The following is a 27,900-nucleotide window of genomic DNA, read 5'->3' as shown; positions in this document are numbered from 1 at the left end:
CACCAGGTTTTATTGCTTGCAATGGATTGCCTTCTATTCTATTCTTTTCTATATAAAAAAAAAAAAAAATCTTTTTGTGAAACAGTGTGTGTGTATTTGTGTGTATATTATACATATATATATATATATATATATATATATATATATATATATATATATTATTTTTTTTTTTTTTTTATATTTTTTTTTTATCCTTTGAAAAAAGTCTTAACTTGATGTGTTCAGTATGAAATAGTGGTTTCAGTTTCATTTAAGCAAGAACAGGAAAAAATCCTTTTGAACCACAGGTTACTGACCTAGAAACACTTTTTTTCAAGTCAGCCTCACAAACACGACACATTCTCATGCACAGACTATCAGCAGATCAAACCACATTTCTACAGAGATGAAAACAATCAATACCACAGTGGACTCTTTTTTTCCTTTTTAAGATGATGATTACATGAAACAGTCTTCTCAGAAACTGCCCTCTAGTGCTCACACACAGATACTTCTCTTCATGCGCTGCTGTCATATCACCTCACTGAATGCGTTTTGAAAAAGGAAATGCAGGAGCACGCGCTTTTTTAAGAACAGGTTCCTAATTTGTGCACAGAAATGAAGCGTAGAAAAGTAAATGTTTGATATTTTCACATTTCAAACTGTCAGGCTTCACTGTTTGATGCGAGGTCATTTATTATGTTAGACCAAGGATGATCATGCGCGTGTGTTAAACGGTGAGTTTCACAATAGCAGCCACGAACAGAAAGAAATACCTTTAACCACACGCTTTTCCTCTAAAGTGCTCTTGAATACATGGCAACCACCGATGTTTAAAAATAGGCACTTGTGCAAAGGTATAAAAAACATGCGAGTTTCAGTCAACAGTGAGAATAGTATATGTCATAATAGCATGTGTTAATGTTTAGATTCTGTTCCAGAATAGATGATTTCAGGTCTCTACATATCAGACTGGATTCCCATCAATTAAAAAGAATTGTCTGTAACTTCTAGAAATCACATGCTGAATCCAAGCGTCTAGCGAAAGGGACTCGTATTCAGGAAAGTTTCATCTTCTCATGCAGATAGGTGCATACACCACATGACTGTCCTCCGTAGCCCTCTTAAAAATACATACATCAAAAAACAACAGCAAAAAGTGTGATTAGGCTAAAATATGCCAAACACTATGCCAAATATTAAGTTATTTTTAGACTGCATCAGTGACATTGACCCAAGCATCAGCTCCTCAACAACAAAAGATACCAGATGTGTTTTCAATTTTACATTAATTATACATTCTTTTCTAACTATGCAAAATTATATAGTTAGCCGGATCATTTTATTTCTATCTAGGGTAAGTCCATGACAGATGATCATATAAACACAATAACTCACCACTGTTTGTGGATTTCTTCTGTAGAAGGTCAGATCAGTGTATATGATGTCTTTGTCGTGATTCTGATCTGCTGCATCGTCAGCTCTGAGAACTGTAACAAATAAAAATAAAAACCCTACTTTTTAACCCAGATTAGTTGACGTTACTAGAAAATTGCAGAAAACCGTTGCACTAAACAGGTTAAGTTGTATGAACACACGATCTTAAGTAGACTATTCAAGTTAACAATAGTAGTCTTTACCAAAATTCATTAGCAAATGAAACAAACATTGATAAACATGATGATTCTTTTAACCAATAAAACATCAGCATCTGATCCTCTGTAAATAACAGCAGGTGTTCATCACTAAAACACAATCATCCTCACTTCCGGGTCCTGCTGGGTCTGTTGAGTTGAGTTACAGTTGTTAAAATATGTGTTTATTAAAAAAAAAAAAAAAACATTGAAATACCATTTAATTTCTTCACATTAATAAAAAAAAATCTCAAAGTATCATTTAAATAAGGCATTACATCAATGTGAACGTTCAGTAAAGACTACTACTGTAAACTTGAACAGTCTACTTAAGATTGTATTTTCATGCAACTTAACCTGTTTAGTTTCATCCTGTACAAAAAATTAAATGGTTTAGTGCAACCGGTTTCCATGCAATTTTCTAGTAATGTCAACTAATTCGGGTTAAGAGTGCGTGAACTGAAATGTAACAACATCTTTGACTTAAGTTTTCATTTGAAATGTAAACCTAGATGAGTTACTTGTGATATGCACGTGACTGACAGAAAATGTCAAACCCCAAACATCACACACGCTATTTCCAGTGGTTTCTTAAAATCAGGAGGTAACACTTGCCTTCTTGATCATTTTTTCTGTATTTCCTGCAAATGCAGAAGATCCCGACAGCAGCTAAAATCAACAGAAATCCAGCAGAGGTCAGCGCTATCAGATAGACCGGTGCTGTAATGATAAAAAGAAACATCTGTTTTACAGTGAAACAGAGATTAGGTTGGTAGGCCTAAATAAATATATTTATGAGCTTTATGCTTTACCTGAACTTATCTGACAGAGCTGACTGATGTCCAGATGTGTGGTCTGGTTTCTGATGGGGTTGTTGATCACACAGCTGTAGGTGTTTTTATCCTGATATTCCACCTCCAGAGGTAGAGAGAGACTGATGCTGAGATCAGACACACTGATGCTGGACAATAAACTGTTTCCTTTGTACCAGGAGAGAGTCACATGACCCACGTTCACCACCGAACACAACAACGAACAAGATGTTGAAGATGATGATGATGATGCTGATGATGAAAGATTTTGTGAAAAATCTCTGGTAATGTTAGGAATGGGCAGATGAGCTGCAGAACATCAGAGAATAAACAGATGCTTGGTTTATTGATTCAATATTTAGCATTTTTACACAATAAATAGCTCCAGAAACATAAAGTAATAATGTAAAGTACAAAACAAATAATCTCTACTCACCATAGACAGAAACAGTGAATGTTTTTAATGTTGCTTTCACTCCACTTATCTCTACTTGATATTCTCCAGCGTGTAGAGTTGAGATGTTCGTGATGGTCAGAGATCCAGTTTGATGATCCAGCTTCAGTCTGTCTCTGAATCTCCCATCAAGAACATCATCATATGTGTAGACCATTTGAATTTCTATATTAAGTTTAGCTAGAAGAGAGTTTTCATCTCTATACTTCCAAAATATATCTTGAACTTCATGTATTTCAGTAACATCTGTATTTAGAGTGACACAATCTCCCTCCATCACTGACTGCATTTCATTTTTTGCAGAACCAAACACACCTGAAAAAAAAGTTCTTTTACGTTTAATGTGTGTGTGAAAAAAAAAAAAAACATTTATATTTGTAGAACAAGAAGATTCATTTTACTAATCGTTTTGATCTGTGAAGTAATGCAAATGCAAATCTCTAATTTGCACAACAGCAGTTGACGTTTAGAAACTAAAGAAATTAATAGCTAAAAACGTTGTCTATCTTACCTAGCATCCGTCTCCAGCACAAACAGAACAAAACCAGCATCTGAAACATTTTCCATCGAGCGGCTGCTCAGAAAAGCCTATATAACGACTCACGCTGGTGAACCCTCCCACAAGTCTGACCCTCCTAATACACACACACACACACACACACACACACACACACACACACACACACACTCTCACACACACACTTGCTATGTATTTTTGATCATTACATATAAATGATCTTTTGACCCTTATTAAGATTTCAAACATTCTTTTAAAAGATGTTAATTTAAAAAAAACGGACATTTTTCTGGATTTCTTGACAAAATAACAATTATGAATTTTAAAACGGTTTACAATCATTTCGCTGTAAAGCCTGTGATGAAACAGGTGGAATCCTCTCTCGTCTTACTGAATTGTGACACTAACAGCTCAACGTCTGAATCAAACTGAAACCTGCTGCGGTTTGATTTCCTTAGAAACACGGTAGGTGGACAGACATCTTGTGCGTTTATTATTTGCTTGTAGGTAGAACATTTCCTGTTGTTATGACATAGCTGATACGGTTTGAAAATGAATCAAAAAACATAAGAGAGTCAGTTCTAGGCTACTTTAAACTAAAGTATAAAATATATCCAAACTTGTGCTCTGACACCCAAAAGCTTACTTTTTCAGGTCCTCAGTATTCCATGGTCATGCAAGTGAGCCCTAAAACACACACACACACACACACACACACACACACACACACACACACACACACACAAAATGACAGTATCGATGGCAGCATGACATCTCTATGCACTTCCCTTTATAATTTATAAAAATCTTTTGTTCATCATACATATTCATATCCTCACAGATTTTTATATATATATATATATATATATATATATATATATATATATATATGAATGTTTGATATGTCACTAGATGGCGCTCTAATACAATATGCATACTGTTTGTGGCCATTTATGACAAGGGCACATTGTTGTAATAATAATAATAATATAAACTTTTGATACAAAATGTAAGGAATGCTGAAAATACAAAATTGATCTGGAATGTATATATTTTTAGTTTTTTTAATTTGAAGGGAGTCAAAAGATAGGCGCTGCATTTGATTTATTATTGTGCTTCACACCACATCCAGTTGGTGGCGGTAATGCGCAGCTCGTTGTTCGGTAACTGCCAAAAAAAACCCTAGTAAAAGACAAAAGGAATCGACTCTCGTCATGTAGTGGTCAAATGCTAGTTTCGTTTTTTTACTTTCAATGAGTTCTTATACATGCAGGGCGGTTTTATACAGAAAAATCATGAATTTGTTTCATCGTGACATGACAGCTTCCCCCCCAAAAAAACCCAAATCTCTTAGCAGACGGATGCTAGTGCTAGTATTAATGTTGAGGGTGTCTTATAAACAACGGGGAGGGTCGTTGCACATGGTTTATTTTCATGTTGCGAGAAATTCGAGACACTTTTGATGCTCTTTATTTGACTGAATGAGTGTCTTGGGACGCCATAAACACCGTGGCATGAAAACTAAAAAAGAGACTTTATCATTTCCGTCATGTTCTCTTTTGACCAGTAAACATTCAGAGCACACTAGCATAGCTACTCAGATGTACAAGGACACTGCTAATTGCTATTGCTAGCTTGTATGCTTAGCTGGCTAACACTCCTTCAGCCAGTCCTTCGTATTTTCTCCGGCCCAGCTATCTTGAGCAGTCAACATATTTGTGATTTTCACAGTTATCATCAGAAGCTCAAGGTGAGATTATCTGAATATGGTCTACTGTAAATCTCAAGCCTTTTTTAACCTATAGAGTATTGTTATGCTATAAAAAAAGCTAGTTTCTCGTCAAAGCAGATGCAAACAACATAAATGATTAACCACCGTCAAACCCTATGTAATGTAAATCAAACATTGCGTGTATTCTTGACCCAAACACTGTCAGAAAAACAAGAGACCGTATAGAAAACACAGATCAAGAATAGTTTTGTACAAAACGACACTCAGGAGTGTACTAACACTGTACTAATATGCACCTATACGCTTTTTTACCTTAAGTTTAGTACACCGCTACGAGATCAAAGTATATCACATTAAACCTTCTCATACTAATGTTTCTGTATGATTCGACACATTTTGGTCAGGCGGTAACGATATTAGCATTTTGAAGTAAAATGGCTTCCCTGTAGAGCAGAAGTCAACGTTTTTTTGTGACCATAAATGAAAAGTCCTTGTTCAGACAGACTGACACCTCCGACACACTCTCACCTTCACGCTATTCACACCTCAGACACACTCGCGCGGCGCTCGCTTACACAGATATTATAATCACACCTCGGAGAGACACACACACACACACGCAGAAACGGACACCTTTGACACCTTGAGACTTGCAGCAACGAACCGCCTCTAAATGCAAGCAGCACATATCGTTATAGTTATAAATAATCCAGACCACAGAAGAGCTCGCTTTGTTGCCTTCTGACAGCTACTTTGCATTTGCTTTGCAAACGTGAAAATGCGGTGGCAAATGCTCATCCATAGACCATGTAGCTCGAGTCATTTCAGGAGGTTCCCGATGAAGATGATCAAACGGTAAGCGTTCGAAGAGTTCGATCATCGTCGGATTTTGATTGGCGCATATACCACATGACTCTCCTCTTCAGCTGTCTGTAAAAAAAAAATGCATATATAATAAGTGTTTTATGAAGACATGGTGCACTTGTTTGTGAGATTCAAGTGATAGATCATTATACTAAGAAAGATGGGCCTGTAGAAATTATCAACAGCAGACACGGGCAGCTGAAAAGAAGGCATCATTTAAAGCTTTATGGTGTTTTCTTTATGAATCCAGACTAAAGTGTTGAAGAAATCGACACAAAGCCACATTTATTTGTATATATGTAAATGCAAAACTACACAAATCGGCGCTCTTTCACACTTGGCGTAAATGGGGTTTTACAGGGGAAAGAATGCATTTTTGAATTTCCCTTGTGCTTTTTTTTCACCGTTTCGCATGTAAATGTGTTTGACTGTCTTTTGCATCATCCTGTGCACGCAATATTATGCACGCAGTTAACAGTTACGTTAGCATCATATATTCACCGACATGAACTGGTCTCACAGTGGGAATAACGTCAGTTGTTTCTGGGATATTTTATTGCCCAACAATAAGTAGGTATCATAACAGGCCTAAACAACATCAAAAAGCGTCATATAAAGTCAAAATGATGAAGTTAAATTTCCAAATGATGACATACTTAGGTCAAGTTATTCTACACACAAGTCAAAATTTCAGTTTCATTTTCAATTTCAACATTTTAAGTTATGATTTAAACATTTGAATCTTTTTTTTTTTTTTTTTTTTTTTGCGCATTTTCAGCTTTTTGAATAAGCCAATGTTAAGACATAGTTAAATTAAGACATTTTAGGAAATTTATATTAACAATGAATTAATTAATTTATATAAACATTACAGGGGTGCATCTTTAGAGAAAACAATGGCAGCAATACATTAATATTTTTTAAATTTGAAACAGTTGCACTTTAGTCCGAGACTAGGCTTAAGCCTCATCTTTGAAACCTGGTGTTTTAAGTTTTAAGTTTTATTTTCATATTTTTAATCTCATAATTTTGATTTATTATATCATCACTTCTAATTTTGTCCCAATTATGACTTACCAGGGCATGATTATTTTTCTTATATATTAAAAATGTTAACATTAGTAAGCTGCTTTACTTAACGTGAACTGAGAATGAACAATATTTTATAGCATTTATTAAACATAGTTAATTCGAAATCAAACATTGTGCTAAAATTAGCTGCTAAAACAACTAACTTTTTATGACCTACATTAAAAAAGAAAAAGAAAAAATGCTGTAGTAAATATAAATAATTAAACAATTCATTAAATTATACGAATACTCAGTTAATTGTCTCACCGATTTCCGTTTGACTCTTTTGTTGAATGTCGTCTCTGCATAAATGATCTCTTCTTCACAAGTCTCAACTGTTTTAATAATAACACATGCATTAAAATCACAAAACTCTGGCTCTTTACAGCCTTTGTGTTATTTTAGGACTTTCAACTTTAACACCAAAGTAACACTCAAATATTGATGAAAATTACATTAACAGGTTTAATAATAGTCATTAGACTTATAAGTTTTTCCACACACAAATAGTTCCTTAAAGAGTGTTTATCATTAAATTTAGAGAGACACATAAATCTGAAGCCAGTTTATATGTAAATTAAACCCAAGTGGATGTTTATTAAAGCAAATTATTTTTGGTTTTTACTCAGCCCTTCTGTTCAACAAGCACAGCAAGAGTCATCATTCATATGAATTATACAGCACCAGCCACATCTTCATGAAAAGAAGATCATATAAAATGGACAGAGCTTTTTTTAATTAAAAAAAACTTTTTTTTTGCAAATTAAGAAAGATAATTAAAGAAGGATGCTCAGTTATTATACACAAATACACATTCATTACAAGTAAAAATATAATAAAAATAATAAAAAATAAAAAATATACAAATTATTTCAATTAAATGTTAAAATAGTTATATTATTTGTCAAATAGCTTAAAATATATTTTTGAATAATTATTTCTCATTTTACCTGTTTAAAAGGAGAATAAAACACTTGCCTTCTTGATCAGTTTTTCTGTGTTTTTTGCAGATGCAGAAGATCCCGAGAGCAGCTACTAACAACAGAGATCCAGCAGAAACAGAGATCAACACAATCAGAGAGACTGAGTCTAGAGGAACTGAAGGAGAGAGAAAGAGTCATTAATGTAAGTGATTGAATCAGTCTGATCAACAAAACAAACAGATCAACTCATTGAATGAACATCAGCTCTGCTGTACCTGAACACGTGTGACAGAGCTGACTGATGTTCAGATGTGTGGTCTGGTTTCTGATGGGGTTGTTGATCACACAGCTGTAGGTGTTTTTATCCTGATATTCCACCTCCAGAGGTAGAGAGAGACTGATGCTGAGATCAGACACACTGATGCTGGACAATAAACTGTTTCCTTTGTACCAGGAGAGAGTCACATGACCCACGTTCACCACCGAACACAACAATGAACAATTTGATGAAGATGAAGAACAGTTTGAGGAGTTACTACTGATGACAGGAACAGGCAGACGAGCTGAAAACATGAGAGAATAAGATAAATGTGAACAACAATCAGCTTATGTTCAGCGTTGTGAATTGTATTGAATCGGTGTAAAGTGTTAGATGATCACTTAATGTGTCTGTCATTTCAACATATATTATGAATAAACATTTGACTATGTAAACAGAATATTTGAATATTTCAATCAATGATCTCTACTCACCATAGACAGAAATACTGAATGTTTTTAATGTAATTTTTGCTCCACTTATCTCTACTTGATATTCTCCAGCGTGTTGAGTTGAGATGTTCATGATGGTCAGAGATCCAGTTTGATCGTCCAGCTTCAGCCTGTCTCTGAATCTCTCATAAGTATCATTATATGTGAGAACAATATGCTTCGTTTTCTTAATTTTAGCTATGTGCGACTTCCCAGCTTCATATTTCCACAGTATGTCATCACCTTCATGCATTTTATTATCACCAGTGTATAAAGTGACAGAATCTCCCTCCATCGCTGACACCGACTCGCTGAACACACCTGGAAAACAATCACATTTTTCACTGATTAAAGCTTCTGATGTTGCGCAAGGCCTAAAATCAGCTTCATTCACATATGAAGTTGAGAAAAGCAAAAATAAAATGAAATTCAAAACAGCTATTGCAGACAATAATAGACTGTTGCCGCAGTGCTCCTTTGATGAAGTAAAACACTTATGTAACATAATGCTGAAATCTGTGAATCAGATGTATACATCATTATTTTTTGTTATTCTAGTCTTACTTATTTAAATGTTTCTATTGTAATGTTATATATGTATATGTGTATATATATACACCTAGAGCTCCTGAAAAATCATAATAGAACAAATGTTTTTGTACACACTTGATGAATAAAGCCATAAAAGAATAAAGAGTTTACATTAAAGTAAAAGAGTTGAAGTTACTCTATTTTAAATGTGAACGTAAGACAAGGATGACATTTTTTAAATAAATGAGTGATTTAGTCCATTAGATCGCTACTTAGTCTCCATTCTTTTTGGAATGGTCAATTTTTATGACACTTTGGCTTTATTTTTTTTAAATACGTATATTTCCTAAAAATGTTCTACAAAGAAAAAATGCCCAATATTTGAAAAGTCGACCATTAACGCTGGAGGGATTTTCAGATCAGATTCAAAGAACCTTTTTCAGATCTGGAAACGTTAATGAAAACGTCCTAACCCTAATCCCAGCAGAGACCCGAATTCAGAATTAGTAGATACTGTATCACATTCATACAAAATTCACAGTTCCTTTGGTACATAATGGGAGATAGCTTTATGGCTACAAGCTTGAGAGGACCAAAAAAAGCCATGCGAATGATTTTATAAACTTACCAGTCAGACTCCACCGGCACAGACAGAACAAGACAAACATGTGAACCATTTTCTTCAGTGGCTCAGTGTGAGATCTAACAGCTTAAGTGTTGTGTGAATCGTGCTGCGTTCGACCCCCCTAGTTCACATCCTGCTGTTGCGTATGATAAGTGTTGAGTTTGTTGCTCAAAATGTAATACATTACTCATTACTAGTTACTCATTTTAAAAGTAATACATCCAGCAGTAATTAGTTACAATTGCATATTTTTTTGCAGCCGTTAAAGAGTGCATCTGGTTCAAACTGATGAGTAACTGTTATTTAATAAAGCAACAGTAGAGTAATATCCGGTAAAAGCCGGTAGAACAAACTAAGCATGTTAGAATTGCGGTAGACAAACTCTTAGCACCATTATACAGTTTACACGTGACACGTTTTTCAACTTTTCTTCATACAAAAAAGTAAATAATAGATTTCCAGCTGCTGTATGATGTGGGGTTCACCATCTTCCGACAAAGCTGCCTCGCCGCACTGGTGACGTTGTGTGTGTACACGCGCAGCAATGACTATAAAAATTATTCAGAATTATTGATGTTTTGAATTTCAAATGATTAGCGATTGTGGTAAAAAGTAACTAGACTTTTTTGGATAGCGACTGTAATATTATTGAAATTTTTACTGTAGTTACCAGGGGAAGTCATCTTACTGTAATGCGTTACTAGTAACTAGTTACTGCCCAAAACTGCATATGATATAATGTTATAGTTCATTAATAGACTCATTAATATCTTTACTGCTTTTATTGGCTAAAAAATATTTAAGGTTAAAGGAACGCACCAGTTTTTTGGAAACTAGGAAAAATCCCCCTTACGGTTATGTTTTACCGTTTCTGAATCCATTCGGTCAACTCCAGCTCTGGCGGTAGCACTTTTAGCTGCAGCTTAGCACAGATCAAAAATGACTAGAGTTTCATCATTTTGGTCTTAGTACACAATGTAAATACAGAAGTTTTAAATAGGAAAAAATGTATAGTAAATATGTAAACTTTTGAATCTGATGCTAATGGTTTAAGCATCTTTCCAGGGTCCTTCGCGGGTGCTGACTCTTTCCTCATTTCTTTTCTCTACCTTTCTGTCGCTTGACTCGGCTGTTCACTGAATGCTCTCTCCTCCACATCATCAGTAGACACGCCCCTTATTGCTGATTGGCTAGTGTTTGTATTTTTGGTACTTGGCTCCGACCGTGAGCGTTTTTTTTTAAAGAAGCATACTTCTTTTAAACTGCACTCCTTTAAACTGTCAAATACACTTATGTTTATTTAGTTACCAAAACAGTCGGTTATGTCTATGAAGGTAAACAGCTGGGAAAGAAATCACATGTTTATATTAGATCTGTGTGGCAGCAGCGTAAAATGTAGAGTAGATAAATCAATATATCCACCGCTCTGTTATCTCCTCTGAGGATGGGACTCCAAACAGCGTTCTGTGCCAAAGACTGTGTAGATCTGTGTAGCCAAAGACTGAGAAGTAAGTATGCATCGCTTGAACTTTCGCCATGGCTTTAGAAATGGTACACCATTGATTCTTGCACCATAGATGGGAACATGCAAATTACGGGGTGGTGGTGTTATGATAAGATCCCCTTACCACGTCACAGAGAAATTGAAGTCTGACAAGGTCAAGTTTGCAGAGAAAGACTTAAACATTTACTGGGTTGTTCTTTTTTTCAGGTCTCCTGGGTTAGTAGATGCACCAGGGACCCTGTGATTTTCATAATATCTCATCTTTAAAACCATGTTAGAATCTCACAGTACTTTACTAAGCTTTATCTTCTGAGTCAAACTGAAACCAGCTGCGGTTAGTTTTCTAAATGTGTTTTTTTCAGTGTATGCAAGGATTTGCTCCAAAAGATTTGGTCAGTGGAGGTGATCTGTTAAGGCTTCACTAAATGCAGTTGCCGATCATTTTGTGCCTCTGTGAACGAACAGACAGTGCCACCTTTTTGCCACCTCACACAATAATTCATGCTTTCTTTCTTTTACCCCAAATACAGTGAACGTTATGCACAGTAAGTCTATATTCACTATTAACCGAATACTTTTCACCTGTCTCAACATCTCTCACTTTTTTCACAAACAGACAGGATGACAGAATAATGTGCCATGCCACACTGCTTGAATCATGAAGAAGTGATTGTTGATTCATTCGCCTCTAAATTCACCTGACAGGAACCGAATAACTGGGCATCTGGGGCTGCCAGAAACGGAGGAAGATTTCATAGACTGGGAGACGGATCTGGAGATCGACCTGCCCTCTCCTCTATCTCCTGAGTTTCCGCTGGTCCGCAAATGCATCGAGGAGCAGGCTCTGGACCCAGAGGCTCATGAATAATCTGCAGCACACCCACCCGCTCTAGCCTATCCAGAGTGTCCTGCGCTGTCCGCTGACCATGGGGCTCCACCTCGGCCCCTAGCTCCTTTATCCTTTATCTCCTTTATCTCTCAATCTTGCAGCTACACTGGGCTCCCTCGTCCCTCTTGCTCCTACTTGGTTCGGCATTGACCATCCTGTTCCTTGGGTTTTACGAACTCAGTCCCTCTGACTCTGCTGCATCTCTCCTGATCACTGCCTCCAGCTCACCAGAGCGCTGTGTTCAAACCCTGGCCCCCTGGATCTTCAGCATCCCCCTGGCTCGTGGACTCTCCGTCTCCGCCTTGGGTCCTCCACCACCTGTTTCACCATCAGCCATTCCTCCTTCTCTATGGCTTCTCCCTCCATCGGCTCCACCCTGGGCCCTAATGAATGTAGCCTGGGTCAGGCTGGACTTTTGGGCCTCTTCTGTGTCCTCCCTCCTTTATAGGATGCACCTTCTGGGAGGCATACCCATATTTGGTTTTCCTCTTTCTGTTCTCAGTTTATGCCATTAGTAATCCTTGTGTTTCCATGTTTCCAATGTCTGTTGTTGTCTTTTATATTCCTGTGTTCCTGTGATTGTGTCTATATTTTATTAAAGAGTTTCATTCATTCCTTGTTCCAAGCAGTAGCAGTGCGTGACATATATAAAGTAAAGATCAAATAAAAAGGTAATTGTGAACTTTTTTTCTTGCAATTGTTATTTACAATTCTCACTTTTTTTTTATTTTAGAACGTTTAGATTGCAAGTTATAATTTAATTGGGCATTATAGCTTGCAATTGTGACAAAGTCAGAGTTGTAAGTTTCCAACAGAATTGCATTTTTTAAATTCATTTTTGTTTGCTGTTATTGTGAGAATAACTAACTGTATTGTCATTACAGTTTTTGTATATGACTGTGAGGACAGCAACATTATAGCGCCCCCTGTCATGTAATTGTATATCACTTCTTAGAGAAAGGTGATTTTCTGATTTGAACACTAGAGAGCAATGGTGCCTTTGTTTTGAAAATGTCAATTTCCTCATTATCCAGTTATACTGAGAGCAGTGACGGTCTAGTTACTTAATATTGTTATTGCTGTAAATGTTCATGCATGTTGATCTAAAAATAGAATATATGGTTTCTGGATTTGCATGAGGTTCTTAAACCTTTTACAGCGGTGGAACCCTTGAGGCATTTAACAGCTTTCCCTGTACGCCTTCTCTTCCACTTTCACTTCCACTTCCACTACTAGGGATGTGCAAGTGAATGTTTTACTTAAACAATGTTTTGCTAACCTCTTAATTGTATGTGATGTTTGCCACATTTTTAAAATCCAATTAAATGTGTTATTTATACAGTATAAAAAAATTCGCCAGTAGGTCAGTCGCTTGACTCCCGTTTTGGTTAAAAGGGGTCATGGGATGCAACATTCACACTTACGTTTGAACATAAATGTGTGTAAACATCCATCCTATTATGTCGTTACAAAAACTTTCGAAGAAAGTATATGCACATCTTATACTTTATGCTTTTAATTGCTGGAAATCTCAAGTTTTAATTTTAAATATTGTGTGATTTGCTACAGTCAATGTGTCGCTCATGTGGATGCAGTATTTTGACCACAGAAGATTAGGTAATATGACTGGAAGTCATGTATTTGTTTATTTAGAGCGTGATGGCCTTTAGAAGTAATTGATTAATTAATTAGTTAATTAATTCAATGGCAAAACCCAGCATTTTGTTCTCATACACCCTCTATCATCTAATATACCCAAGCCTGTACAAAATTAAAAAAAATATCTACGTTATCCATGTGGGATAAACAACAGAAGAAGATGACCCTGGCAGAGATTACATTATGAAGTAAATGATGAGTGATGAGTAAGTGTCCATATGAGCTCTCCGGCGAATTCAATCAGTTTGTTTTGGTTACATTTGCATACACTGGCTCCTTCTTTGATTTCTGCAAAAAAAAATACAGTCAGTCGGGAACCTGTTGAGTATTTTAACATTATAGGCTACATATTCACTACAGACAATACTTTAACTACAACTGTATTGTTTTGAAGACAATTTAATTTTAATGAACACATTGCGCAGGTTTAAAAAGCTTTGTAGCTTATAGTTCATACCATCACAGTTTAACGCTGTTCTTTAAACATATGTTATAAACAGCAGGTATCCCTGTCGGTCCTGTGCACTTTTATTCTTATTTCTAAATCCGTTCTCTGAGGTAAATAAAACAGCGATGAAACAGAATGAAAGTTCTTAAAGGCTCCACATTCTCACAGTTTCCCCAACCGCGGCAAAGGAAGTCTACCTAACCCACGATGATACAATATTATCTCTTTCATTTTCTTCCGGTGTTGCAGAAAGTTAGCAACGCAAAGTTTCCTTTCACTGTATAGCAATGTACAAATGGTGAACGGTGACTGAGGCTGTTCTGCCTAAGAATGTTGTTGTTGGAGAACTAATCATTTAATATAAATTAATAACAGTTGTAGCTAAATGGCCGACTACTTATGTTTGGATCCCCAAGCCATCACCAGGGAATATTTATCACACACGGTTAATCTCACACTGGATTTCCAAAACAGATATATTAATAATTTTTCGGGGTTCATAGCATCCAAATATGTGGGACTGTACAAAATAGTATACCACAACAACTTCCAACACAGTCAAAATGATCTTACCATTTCTTTTTTTGTCGTTTTACACAATGCAGAATCGGTTTTGCTTTTCTCCTGGGTCTGGACTGAATTGGCAATAGTCACATGCGTTAAAACAATGTTTTTAGTCTCAGTAAATCACATTTCCATTGACTTTTCAATACCTTTCCTGCAGATGCAGCAGATCACAACTATAGCGACTATAATCAACAAAGATCCAGCAGCAGAGATCAGCGCTATCAGAGAGACTGAGACTGGAGGAGAAGGTTGAAGGAGAGTAAAAGACAGTGGTGAAGTAAATCTGTCAGTCCTATCTACAACAGAAAACAGAGATCAGCTCAGTAAATAAACATATTCATACCTGAACACGTGTGACAGAGCTGACTGATGTCCAGATGTGTGGTCTGGTTTCTGATGGGGTTGTTGATCACACAGCTGTAGGTGTTTTTATCCTGATATTCCACCTCCAGAGGTAGAGAGAGACTGATGCTGAGATCAGACACACTGATGCTGGACAATAAACTGTTTCCTTTGTACCAGGAGAGAGTCACATGACCCACGTTCACCACCGAACACAACAACGAACAATTTGGTGAGGATGAGGATGATGTTGAAGAACATTGTGAAGAGTTACTGCTGATGGCTGGAACAGGCAGACGATCTGCAAAACATCAGAGAATTAAAAAAGAAAACAGTTTTCAGTGTTACGTGATCCTTCAGAAATCGTCTTCTTCGTGACCATTTTATTGTAATGCTTTTATTATGTTTTTTATTTTCCTGTTATGTGTGTTTGTTCTGAGGTTGGTAAGTTTAGGGTAGGAATGAAGTAAGAGGGCTTCAATGTAAGTGTTCGTTTATATAAAATTATTTATACATTTTTATGAATGCATTCAAACCACTAAAAACCAATTGAAAACACTGGAGAACCTGCACATCAAAAAGTGACGCTAAGAGGATATCACGAAAAATGACTCTAAAGGTATACCTTGAGCATCAAAAAGCAATGCCAGTGGGTCCAGACCAAGCATCAATATGTAAGTATGGGAGAGTGAATGTCTTTTTTTACTTCACCAAATAATTTGCACTAGGTAAAGCTCATAAGTCCTTCACAATAAACAGCTAAAATGAAATATGTCTTTGGTAAACAGCATCTTGCCACAAATGCAGTAGATTGATCTCAAGCTGTATTGTATATTCCTTGAATAAAACAATATTTTGAAACAATAATAGGACAAATGTGGCTTTACTCACTATAGATGGAAACGCTGAATGTTTTAGATATCAGATTCACTCCAGTGATCTCTAGCTGATAATCTCCAGCGTGCCGAGTCGTGATGTTCGTGATGGTCAGAGATCCAGTTTGATGATCCACCTTCAGTCTGTCACTAAATCTCCTGTCAAAAGTGTAACTTGGAGAAGAATTTCTTCTTTTTTTAATTTTAGTTATGAGTTCAGCTCCATATTTCCACAGTATGTCATCGCCTTCACGTATTTCAGTAACGCCAGTGTATAAAGTGACAGAATCTCCCTCCGTCACCGACACCGACTCACCGAACACACCTGAAGAACAAAACAATTTCACAGCAGATTAAAGCTTCTGAGAGTATTGTTTTCTATAAAGAGAACAGTGTGTGAAGTCATTGATGTCATAAAAAGTTTAATGATATTAATTAATTAAAGTTTAACTGATATTAAGACTATGTGTATGTGTGTATTTATAACTTACCAGTCAGACACCACCAGCACAAACATAAAGGAAACATGTTCTGAAAAGTCTGATCTAATGAAACTATTGTGTGCAAGCACTTAAGCTGGTGCATGTGAAAACCCCCACGACGGAGTTTAACCCTCCTCTCGGTCTCTTTACAGACTCTTTACAAATGATTTATAATTATAAGCTCTCTTCTGGCACGTATTAAGATGGGGCAGAAAACCTTTTTAATTCCATTATTTAACACTTTGAACTATTTTTCAAAAGTAGTTGCTTTACCGTGTAATTGTGTGGGGTAAAAGGCAACAGAAAGTTAATCGTTCCTTCTTCTTGCATGGTTTGCTCTTGCAGCTCATCTTCTGAGTCAAACTGAAACCTGCTGCGGCTGGCTTCCTTCAGAGATGTGGTTTGAGCCGGACAAACTTGCAGGTAAAACTTGTAGGCTTTTTTTTTAAAACCTCATCATTAGCTTCACATTCAAATAAAACAATGTACCTGCTTAGCATTGACCGTACATGTGCAATAACAATAATATAATAAACGTAATTGCTTTAAACTGGACGGACCATTGGCCGAACGTCTGATGCACGCTTATCTGGAAACACCTCAGGAATTTCAAAGCCTTTATCGGATTGGTTGGATTTTACAGGTTTTTTAATACCAGTCAATGAAAAACTTGGCCAAGAGAAGTTTTTTTTTTAACATCATTTACAGGTTTGCTCATTCTTTCATTGATTCCTGTTTACAGTGACCCTCTTTATTAGCCTGCTGTATTAATTGTGAAGTCCTTTCCAAACATAATCACTCCAGAAATAAAAGGTCTTTCTAGAATTTGGACCACTTCCTAATTTCAAACATTAAAAAAAAAGTGTATTGATTTGCTCATTCTTTGAACTGATTCCCGTATTCGTTTCCATGTCATTTTACTGTATAGATTCTACCCAAATCAAAGGCAAATTCAATTGTTGGGTTATTTATTTTTTGGCTGACGTCACTAAAAGGACGTATTTGTAATATTTAATCTTGCAGTCCTCTAATAAACTATTAACATATTGAATTTGAACAAGAATGTCTCAAAACAACATGCAACGGTAAATACATAGCTGATGTAGCACCTATAGCCTATGGCAAGGAGCACTAATCAAATCTATTAATCCGTCTTTAATCAATTTAACTGTTTTTGACCTCAAAATAAAGAACTTTCTCTCTCTACATGGCTGTGCCTGCTGCTTGGAGTACAATTCACTAAAAAAAAGCTAATATTTGGCACATTGATGACTCAAGAAGGTGCAATCCTTAAAATATTGTCACATTTCAAAACGCGAGGAAATTGTAACCCTAACCCTTTTTTTTTTTTTTTTTTTTTTTCAAATGCAATAGGCTACAGGGACAAAGCAATGACATATTCTACAGAACGACATCGGCACAGACAGATTAGGCCAAATTCGGCTTTATGGACTGAGACGTTGCACAAAAAAAAAAAAAAAAAATTGGAAAAACACTTGTCCCCTTTCGCTTTCCGTATATCCAGTTTCGCTTCTGGACTTTAGAAGCAATAGGAGTTGCAGAACGAACAGAATGGACTGTTATACGCGTTTAGTTTAACTTTGGGAAAAGCTGTGCTAATGAAGCTTTTCTTCAGTGTCCTCGCATTGATTTTGTTTTCACCCGACCGTGGTGAGTGCGTTTAAATCCACGCTGAACTTCCGCATCAGGCGCTTTGTTAGGCCTGCTCAGAAAGCGAGTGAAATACTTTTAATAATAATGCTTTCAAAGAATGTGAACGTTGAACAGAAATGTGTGAAAAACGTTTTGACATTAAAAAGCAGTTGAAACGACATGTTTCGTTTCCGTAACATTTTAAATTGTTCGTAGGACTGGGTAGGCCCTATAAACAACGTTGGCTGAAGTAAAAATTGGACGTTTAAAACATCTGACGTGTAGTTTTTGTGGGTGCTAATCATCTATAATATTTAGAATAATCCATAATATTTGAATGTTCGGAGATGTGAATAGGGAAATGGTGGTGAAATATGAATATGTAGGCTGGATACCATGAAACTGGCTTATATTTGTTTGTAAATCGATAATGTTCATTATGTCAATGTTATTATTAGCCGAATTAATAAGCTGTCCATTGTTTGTTTTGGTCGAGATACAGCCATTTGAAAATCTGAAACCTGAGGGTTTCCCATTTTCGTTGGGAAATTTACATTACATGTTTTTAATATTAAATACCGTATAGATTTTTGGCATAAAAGAGAAAAATCCATCATTTTTACCCATGCAGTGCATTTTTGGCTATTGCTACAAATTTTGTGGTCCAGGGTCACTTAGATTTTGATTGCGTTTGTTTCTTCAGGTGTGTCTGGTGTCAGCGTGTCGTTGAAGGATGGAGATTCAGTCACTCTACACACCGGGGTTGAAACAAAGCACCAAGAGGATATTAAATGGTATTTCAAGAACACTCGCATCGCTCAAATCAGTGGAGATCTCAGTTTTATCTGTACAGATGTTCAGTGTTATGCAGGCACTGAGAGATTCAGAGACAGGCTGAAGCTGGATCATCAGACTGGATCTCTGACCATCACAAACATCACAAACACAGACTCTGGAGAATATAAACTTAAAATCATCATCAGGAGCAGCGACAGTGAAAAGGTCTTCAATGTTTCCGTCACTAGTGAGTCATTGAATTATTGGTTAAATGAAATACGTGTTTAGCATACAAAATCTTCCAGCCGCTGTTGGTTTGTGTTTCAGATGTTTCTGCTGCTGAGCTATATGAAACGAAGAAGGGAGAATCTGTCGTTTTAGATTCTGGTGCTATAAAAAACACAAACGATGTGATGAAGTGGTATTTTAATGACACTCTGGGCGTTGAAATCAATGGAGATCAGAGTCTGATCTGTACAGATGAGTGTAAAGAGAGATTCAGAGACAGACTGGAGCTGGATCTTCAGACTGGATCTCTGACCATCACGAACACCAGAACCACAGACTCTGGACTTTATAAACTACTGATGACCAGCGGTAACAGCAGCTTCAGCATCACCACAGTGAAGAGATTCTGTGTTTCTGTCTCTGGTGAGTAAATAAACAACTCAACGCATGTTCCTTCGAATGATTACAAATATAAAAGCATCTCAGTATGTGTGTGTTTGGAACTGTGCAAAGAGTCAACTTTGAGTCACTTTGACACATTTTTGCATAATATTAGTTGTTCCACACACACACACACACACACACACACACACACACACACACACACACACACAGGTTGGGTTTCCATGTTTTATGGGGACATTCCATAGGCGTAATGGTTTTTAAACCCACCCCTTACAGGAAACTACTGGCATTTTTAGATTTTCAAAAAATTCAATCCTGTATCCTGTTTCCTCACGGGGACCTAAAAAATGGCCCCACAAGGTCAAAATTAATGTGATAAATACCAGCTGCACACACACACACACACCATAAACCCACCCGAAGCAGTAAATATCAGTTAAAGATATAAGTAGATACAGGAGCTATGACCATTCCCTCTCTAATAATAATGACTGTGTGTCTTTAGTTGTTCCAGATTCAGGTCTGTCTTCAGCTGCTGTAGGAGGAATAGTTGCTGCTGTTGTTCTTCTGGTGGCTGCTGCTGTAGTTGTTGGTGTGTTTTACTGTCGCCACAAGAGACATACACCAGTACCACAGAATGTGAGTATCACATACAGCTGATTTAACAAGGTGTTGTGCAATAATAAGCTTATATTAGTACTTTTTAGCAACACAGAAGCAAAAGAGGCAATGTCAAACTACTAAATAGACTAATCACAAAGTGTGAAAGAGCATCGATTTCATTTCAGTTTTGTTACTGTAAATGTATACGCATATGAAGATCTCATAAACGGCTTTCCGTCGTCATCTTTTAATCAAACAACAAAAGAAAAGGAGAGAGTGATTTATTTGTACATTGTATTGCTTTAATCAGTTTCTTAGAGGCTAAATAGTTTATTTTATTTGTCTGATTTCTGTTGTATTTGCCTTCTGCCGGTAAGCTGTTAGTGTCTGAACTGTTTCACAAATGCATGCGAAAAAAGTTTACCGTATGCTCATCGACCAATCACAGACAACCATTGTTTAAACTCTCCTTTACTAATTAACATCCTCATTGGTTTGACCTTTTGGGAATGTGTTTTCTTACAGGTGGAGGACGATGTATTGTGATCACCTGATCCAAAAGACATTCTTTTGAGAAAGATCGCGGGATGTTCTTCAACTCCGTTTACTCAAAAAGTGATCAGAAGTGGCGGCGCTTGATGGTTTTAGTATATTGAGGTTTAACAAAGCTGCCTGAGTGATTCAGACGGATAAATAACAGCAAGACATGTCTTTTGCGCTGCGAGAAGCATTAATTCACTAATCTTTTTTTGACACGTCGGTGATTACACCTAGCCTTGCATCTTTATATCCACATTGAATGAACTGACTGTTCCAGATACCTCACTAATCCAGGCATTACACTGATTTTTAAAAAATGTTTCTGCTTTTGCATTACTTGCATTAGACAAACCTATTAGAGGAGAGTCATACGATGCATATAATGTGTCCTCAATGAACTAACACTATTTATGTTACTAATGTTTATTATATAACCGCTAACCATTTGAATGGCCTTCTCTGACAAGCATAGCTTTTTGTATGTTCCTCAGCTACACCAGAACTAAAAGCAGTCATCGATTTCAACTATAACCTGATCCAGCAAAATGAGTCACAGTGACGCAAATTTTGGATTTTGGTATCAATGGAAAGAGGACACCAATTGAAAACCTGAAAAAAGCGTTTTTTTTTGCAGATATCTTTAAAAAGATATACTATTGTATATAAATGCTATTAAACAGCAAGCTGAAAGCACAAGTAACTTTAATTTTTTTTTTTAAATAAATATTTTAACCTTAAACTCTTTGTCATATAGGTATACAAATATACAAGATTTATATACAATTACAAAATAATATAAAATAGTGCCATAATACAAATAGTGCCATAGTACTTTGAGTAAATGAATAAAAATACATTTATAATAATACTAATACTGGGATTTTTTAATTTAGGAATGCCTGTACTTGCAGATTAGGAGACCCCTAGAGGACGTATTTCTACACATCGGTACAATATTTTTTAATGAGGAACAAATCAAAAATGTATGTTTTTGTACTACGTTTTTATTTGTAAGACAGCTATTTAAATCTGTGAAGTTATTGAAATGTATTTGAAGAAAGGCAATATGTCCTCTAGGGGTCTCTAATCTCAGGCATTCCTAAAATCCCTGTATTAGTAGTATAATACATTTAAAGTCGCAGTATTATATTTAAGGTGCTAAAAGGATATGAACTTGTTTTGCACACACACACACACACACACACACACGCACAAAAACTACTGAAAGTTTAAGACGCTAATTCACTGCTAAATCGCTGCTAGTGTTCCACCAAATACAGCAACCTCTTGTCATGAAGATGAACTCTTCATCTGTGTATAGATCGGCAAACTTTGCGATGTCATCTAGTAACATTTAGCTACCGGTTTTAGCGACTTTCAATTGAAAGCAGTCGTCAACACTGTTTACTGCCATCGCACGCGTCGATCGGCGCACCTGAGACTGATACGAATGCCATACAAGCTCACAGAAACGTGAGAATAGTCTCAAGCTGATGTTATTTTTGTGGCCACTTAGCACATAAAAATAACAAATCAGAGCAAGAAAGTGGCCTAAATGTATGTTCATTAGAAGTCATTTTCATTGTTGCAGTTCTTTTGATCATCGTTGTCTCTAATGTGTCGAATCAGTGAAATAAATGACATAAACACATTTTGCAGTGTGAGAGCTTTCATTTCATAAGCCTGAATGATATGAATATGATTGGTGACTTGTTTGTTTGGGCGACATTAGACCTTATTATCTTACTGGATGTAACACAAATCCGATATTGATGCATGTAACTCGAACGCAGATTGTAAGCTATATTGTAAGTCTATATTTGTGCTCCAACATGTATAATATATAAAAAAAACACTTGATTGCACAATTCATTCCCCTCACAGTACCGGGATAATGACCTTATAACATTAGGTCAAGTTTAATAGCCATTTAAATACTAAATATTAGAATAATAATATAAAGTATAAAGTCACCGAAACAATCGAATGTGCGACAATTCTGTTAAGTTCAATTTCATTTTGAGTACAGAACTGCTCTAATAATTGCTACAATGCCAAAAATCAAGCCTAGTTAGGTACAGTAAAAATACATTTCCTATCATTCCTTCATTCTTTGTAGTCACATAAAACACAAGGATAAATTTAATATTTAGTGTTTACACAGGAACCCTGGCATGCGTGGTCGGCCTTTAACAAATAAAATATGTCAGCATGGTTTAGCTAGTGTCTCCTCAAAACCAAAACATGCATCAAACACAAATCATAAGCTGTAAATAATCACTTGTTTTCTTTAAATGGCCCAGACGCTGGCAGAATGAACCAGCACCGCTTGACTGCACGAGTATATAAAATGATGCACAAATAACGTTTTCTAGGTAAAAATCTATGATCGATTTGAGAGCATTTTGTCAAGCTTCGGCATTGATGTGTTGAGTATTATATAGTAAAGTGGTTTCTCTCTAGAGGAGAAGTCGACGGTTTCATGCGAGCAAGAGTGGAAAAAGCCTTTCGACCGCACAGTGCTGACACAGAAACACTGTTCACACCTCAGAAACACTCAGAAACACACATCAAACACAGACATCCAGCAGCAGATACATTCTCATGCTCACAGAAGATCAAACCACATTTCTGTGCTGGTGTACATGATCGATTCTCCCATGGCTTACGATGAGTAGATTGCATCTACGTTTAACGGTTTTGGCTTTGAGCGAAAAATTAACACGCTCCATTGGGATGAAAGATAATCGGTTGAAGGTCCTTGTATTGCAGCGTTAAGTCTTTGGAAGCTTTAGGGGACCAGTTAACCACTGACTCAGAAACTGAGGTCACTGCTGGAGGTGTCTTTTTAAAATGATCAAACGGTGTGGGTCTGTGTCAGAAAAGCACAGACATTTCATCACCTCGTCCTTATTGGTGCATATTCCACATGACCCTCCTCTTTAACTTCCTGTTTAAAAAAAAAAAAGATCACTTAATGTCTTATTTCTTTTCGTATTGATGGACATTTCCTTTTCTATGTAGACAAAAACACACTCTGATTAAAATCGGACGCTTTGGTGAAACGATGCAAACACACACTTGAAAGGTCTCACCGTTTCCTCTGTGTTTGTTCTGTTGAATGTCGGCTCGGTGTAAGTGATCTCTGGTTCTGTTTCAACTGTTTCAACAATAATACACATTAAAACATTAAAACTCGACAACTAGATGTGGTTAAGTCGTTTGAGCACTGTAGAACGATGTTAATAAAATAGAGAAAGCTTTTTTTATTGAATTATTTAGCATTTTCAGTGTTCGTGCAGATTGAGAAATGCGGATTTAGTTTTTGGGCCGACTAAAGAGTGATATTCAGTGTAACTAAAACTTGCCTTCTTGATCAGTTTTTCTATATTTCCTGTAGATCCAGAAGATCACGACCACAGCGACAATCAACAGAGATCCAGCAGAGGTCAGAGCTACCAGAGACACTGAGTCCGGAGGAACTGGAAAAACATACACATGAGTGATTGAATCAGTCTGATCTACAACAGAACATAGGAATCTGGTCATCAGCTCTGCTGTACCTGAACACATGGGACAGAGCTGACTGATGTTCAGATGTGTGGTCTGGTTTCTGATGGGGTTGTTGATCACACAGCTGTAGGTGTTTTTATCCTGATATTCCACCTCCAGAGGTAGAGAGAGACTGATGCTGAGATCAGACACACTGATGCTGGACAATAAACTGTTTCCTTTGTACCAGGAGAGAGTCACATGACCCACGTTCACCACCGAACACAACAACGAACAAGATGATGAAGATAAAGAACAGTTACTGCTGATGACAGGAAGAGGCAGACGAGCTGAAAACATCAGATAATGAGAGAGATATGAACACGACAATCAGACAACTTTAGTTCTGAGTTGTTGTGAATCAGTTTAATGAATTTTGTTTAGTGTCTTTAGTGTGTTGACAGTCACTGAATGCATCTGTTTTTTCCAACTGTACAATTATTGTATGATTACGTAAACAGAATACATGCATGTTTGAATAAATTTGATTTTTAGATCATTTATATACGGTGTACCCGAAAAAAGAGACAAAAAATTTGGTCATCATTTACTCATTTCATACAGATTTGGAGCTACTCAAGGGTGAGTAAATGATGACAGAATTAAAACTTTTTGCGTTAATTATTCCTATTAATGGATACTATTAAGCAAATTTGGCAGCTGAACAAGCTAATAAATGTCTCGAGGAATATGAAGACTACAGGCAGATTTTATTTATTGATTTGAGTTACTCTCTATCCCTACTATACTCACCGTAGACGGAAACACTGAATGTTTTTAAAGATTTTTTCGCTCCGGCTATCTCTAGCTGATAATCTCCAGTGTGTTGAGTTGAGATGTTCATGATGGTCAGAGATCCAGTTTGATCGTCCAGCTTCAGTCTGTCTCTGAATCTCCCATCAGGACCGTCATATGTGGAAACATTTCGATTCCTTTTCTTCATTTTAGCTATTTGAAACCTTTCAGCTCCAAATTTCCACAGTATATCATCATCTTCATTTATTTCAGTAACAACAGTGTTTAGAGTCACAGAATCTCCCTCCGACACAGACTCACCAAACACACCTGATGAACACACACATTTTACACAGGTAGTCAGTTGATTTGCAAAATCTGAAATCCCCTGTAGATTTTATTGCTCACATGTGCACATGATACCACCCAAAAGAGCAGCAGAAACGCAATGAAAGGTGAGATCTCAGAACAGACAGATGAGGGTGAGTTACAAACAGTGATTAATATTAAATATATATATATATATATATATATATATATCACTTTATATCACTGTCATATGGACATTTATTGACAAAAAGAGATACAGTAAGTAATTCTCATTAATTATCATTATATTAATTTCACTTCCACAAACGCGATTTTAAACACGCATATAACCCAACACTAGTAATACACTGGATCTTCATACAAAATACTGCAAGATATTTAATACACCGAATACATGAAGGTTTTAACCCCAGATATAAACTCAAAACAAACACGTTCTAAAAACGGCATCAACGTTTGCAGCCACGCGACTTCCTTCTGGACTTTAGAGCAGCAGAAGTCACATTTAATCAGCTTAAATGTAAAGAAATTTTAATAAAAAGGGGGTAACAGTAACAGGCACCATATGTAACATACGACCTGTACGCTTAAGTACAACCCTGATACACTTTATTTTAAGTAGCTTATACCTTTGATATATTCTGTAATTTCTATGCAATTAGACAGATATTACATGCAATTAAGCTGAGTGCTAATAAATCAAACTAAGGTGCAGCTAAGGTGTATAGATACACGTGAAATGCACTTAAGTACAATCTTAAAGCACTATGCTTACATTTCTAATCGTGTTGTATGCAGTCTTTAACGCAAACGTAACAATCTTTTGGTTACATAAGTAGCTGTGTAACAGACTCGATCTGTTACATATGCGTAACAGTAGCTGTCTGTTACATCTATATAATGACAAACTAAGTACAGTATGTTCCCTAACTTAGTTACATGGCAAGTACATTTTGTTTCACGCAAGTACGTCAGCTACTACTAAGTACTTACTATGTAATCACTTCGTATTATATTTCATCTGATCTAATCTAATTTGAAGAGCAGCAGCGTTACTCCGAAAGCTATTTTCGTAACTTACCATTCTGAAGGTAGCAGCCCAAACAGAGCAAAACAAACACGTGAAGCATTTTCTTCAACTGTTCGGTGTCTGATCTAATAAAACCAGCTGCTATGATCTGTAGACAGCAGAACTGTAAAGGTGTGAATCCTCCCACGACAGAGCCTCCTAGATCACATGCTGCGTTTGCATGATGTACAATCATGGTTCATCTGGCTTATTAACTTGAACAGCTCTGAATGGGCATGCATTCTTTATTTTTGTCATTTAATGCACTTTCTATACAGCACAGAAACACTTTTTTTAAAAAGGCATCTCATTCACCCCCCCTAAGGTTGGAGGTTGTTATTTTAAAAGTACATATAAGTGCCCAAAGTGCACATTACTGATATAAAGCTCCCGTCAGACCCTTTACGTATCTTTACTGAGAGCGCACTTGCCTGACCATGTTAAATTATGAAATAATGAATTGTAGATTAACAATTTTTCATGGTTCAGATTTTGCAATCATCAAACATCTAAATTTGTTTTTTACAAAATTAAATTTGACCCATGAAAGAATTTTAAAACAAACATTTTGTGATATTTTTAGCTAAATGAAGACGATTAAGAATTAACAAAAGGCTACTGATTTTAAAATGTGTACTTATTCTAATTTTGGTGAATGGAAAAAACGAAGTATACAATAAAGACCTCTCTCGCTTTGCAGTACCGGTTCTTCTGAGTCAAACTGAAACCTGCTGCGGTCTTCTACAGACACGTGGTTTGAGCTGCTGGTGGACAAACATCTTGTACCTTGTAGGTACTAAGAGTGGAAAGAGGGTATTTGTTTCATGTTTAGCTCTTCCTGTGCTGCTATGAACAGCTTTCAAGGCTCACTAAAGCCCGAGACAAGCAACCGCTTGACACTGAGTGAGAAACCATCACAGAATTATCATATTTAACTTTCTTTCTTCCTGGAGGTGTAGACCATCAGAGGAACAAAAGAATAGAGACTCACTGGAGACCTGGGCTCTTTTGGGTGAGTTCTCAACATCAGGGACATCGGATTCAGCGTCTTTATCTGTCAGAAGATCTCTGTTGGTATTCATGCGTATATTGACACTTTTTCAGTAGAAGTTTGTTTGGTATCTGAAACCAGTTTTATGCCAAATTATTCTTCTATCGACCAGAGGAAGCTGGAGATCAGGAGACGATTAAGCTATGTGAAGTAGTAGTGACTTCATTTTCACTTTAATGACTTCAGCTCAGCATTCAACACCATCATCCCTCAGCAACTTATAGAGAAGCTGAGCCTGCTGGGCCTGAACACCTCTATCTGTAACTGGATCCTGGACTTTCTGACAGGCAGACCTCAGT

General features: G+C 36.5%; 3 protein-coding genes across 3 annotated transcripts in view; 1 reads left to right on the top strand and 2 right to left on the bottom strand.

Moving 5' to 3' along the window:
• LOC122327422 (T-cell surface antigen CD2-like) overlaps positions 1–27,900 on the bottom strand; it is a 109,427-nt gene that overhangs the window by 29,750 nt on the left and 51,777 nt on the right. The gene's annotated exons all lie outside the window — the stretch shown is intronic.
• Positions 205–26,781, bottom strand: LOC122328102. The gene is made up of 14 exons (XM_043223814.1): positions 26,563–26,781; positions 16,193–16,501; positions 15,303–15,602; positions 15,097–15,195; positions 14,964–15,029; positions 8,740–9,252; positions 8,262–8,549; positions 8,042–8,161; positions 7,331–7,398; positions 2,862–3,189; positions 2,426–2,734; positions 2,229–2,333; positions 1,378–1,469; positions 205–1,102 (listed from the first exon to the last, which is right to left on the bottom strand). The coding sequence occupies exons 1-14, from the start codon at positions 26,744–26,746 to the stop codon at positions 1,049–1,051; spliced, it is 2,835 nt and encodes a 944-aa protein (XP_043079749.1). The 5' UTR covers positions 26,747–26,781; the 3' UTR covers positions 205–1,048.
• On the top strand, positions 18,181–22,064 carry LOC122327470. Its single transcript, XM_043222862.1, has 5 exons — positions 18,181–18,329; positions 19,015–19,335; positions 19,416–19,739; positions 20,227–20,360; positions 20,850–22,064. The coding sequence occupies exons 1-5, from the start codon at positions 18,278–18,280 to the stop codon at positions 20,868–20,870; spliced, it is 852 nt and encodes a 283-aa protein (XP_043078797.1). The 5' UTR covers positions 18,181–18,277; the 3' UTR covers positions 20,871–22,064.

This window comes from Puntigrus tetrazona, chromosome 22 (genome assembly GCF_018831695.1).
Source record: "Puntigrus tetrazona isolate hp1 chromosome 22, ASM1883169v1, whole genome shotgun sequence".
Classification (NCBI taxonomy): Eukaryota; Metazoa; Chordata; class Actinopteri; order Cypriniformes; family Cyprinidae; genus Puntigrus; species Puntigrus tetrazona.
This window is presented reverse-complemented; position numbering and strand designations above follow the sequence as displayed.

Bases quoted from the DNA above. Each gene is read 5' to 3' on its own strand.
- LOC122327470 (XM_043222862.1), top strand. From the start codon at position 18,278: ATGAAGCTTTTCTTCAGTGTCCTCGCATTGATTTTGTTTTCACCCGAC. The intron at 19,740-20,226 runs GTGAGTAAATAA...GTGTGTCTTTAG, and splicing joins ATTCTGTGTTTCTGTCTCTG to TTGTTCCAGATTCAGGTCTG. The intron at 20,361-20,849 runs GTGAGTATCACA...GTTTTCTTACAG, and splicing joins ATACACCAGTACCACAGAAT to GTGGAGGACGATGTATTGTG.
- LOC122328102 (XM_043223814.1), bottom strand. From the start codon at position 26,746: ATGATTGTACATCATGCAAACGCAGCATGTGATCTAGGAGGCTCTGTC. The intron at 8,550-8,739 runs GTGAGTAGAGAT...TCATGTTTTCAG, and splicing joins ATTCAGTATTTCTGTCTATG to CTCGTCTGCCTGTTCCTGTC. The intron at 8,162-8,261 runs GTACAGCAGAGC...TCTCTCCTTCAG, and splicing joins GCTCTGTCACACGTGTTCAG to TTCCTCTAGACTCAGTCTCT.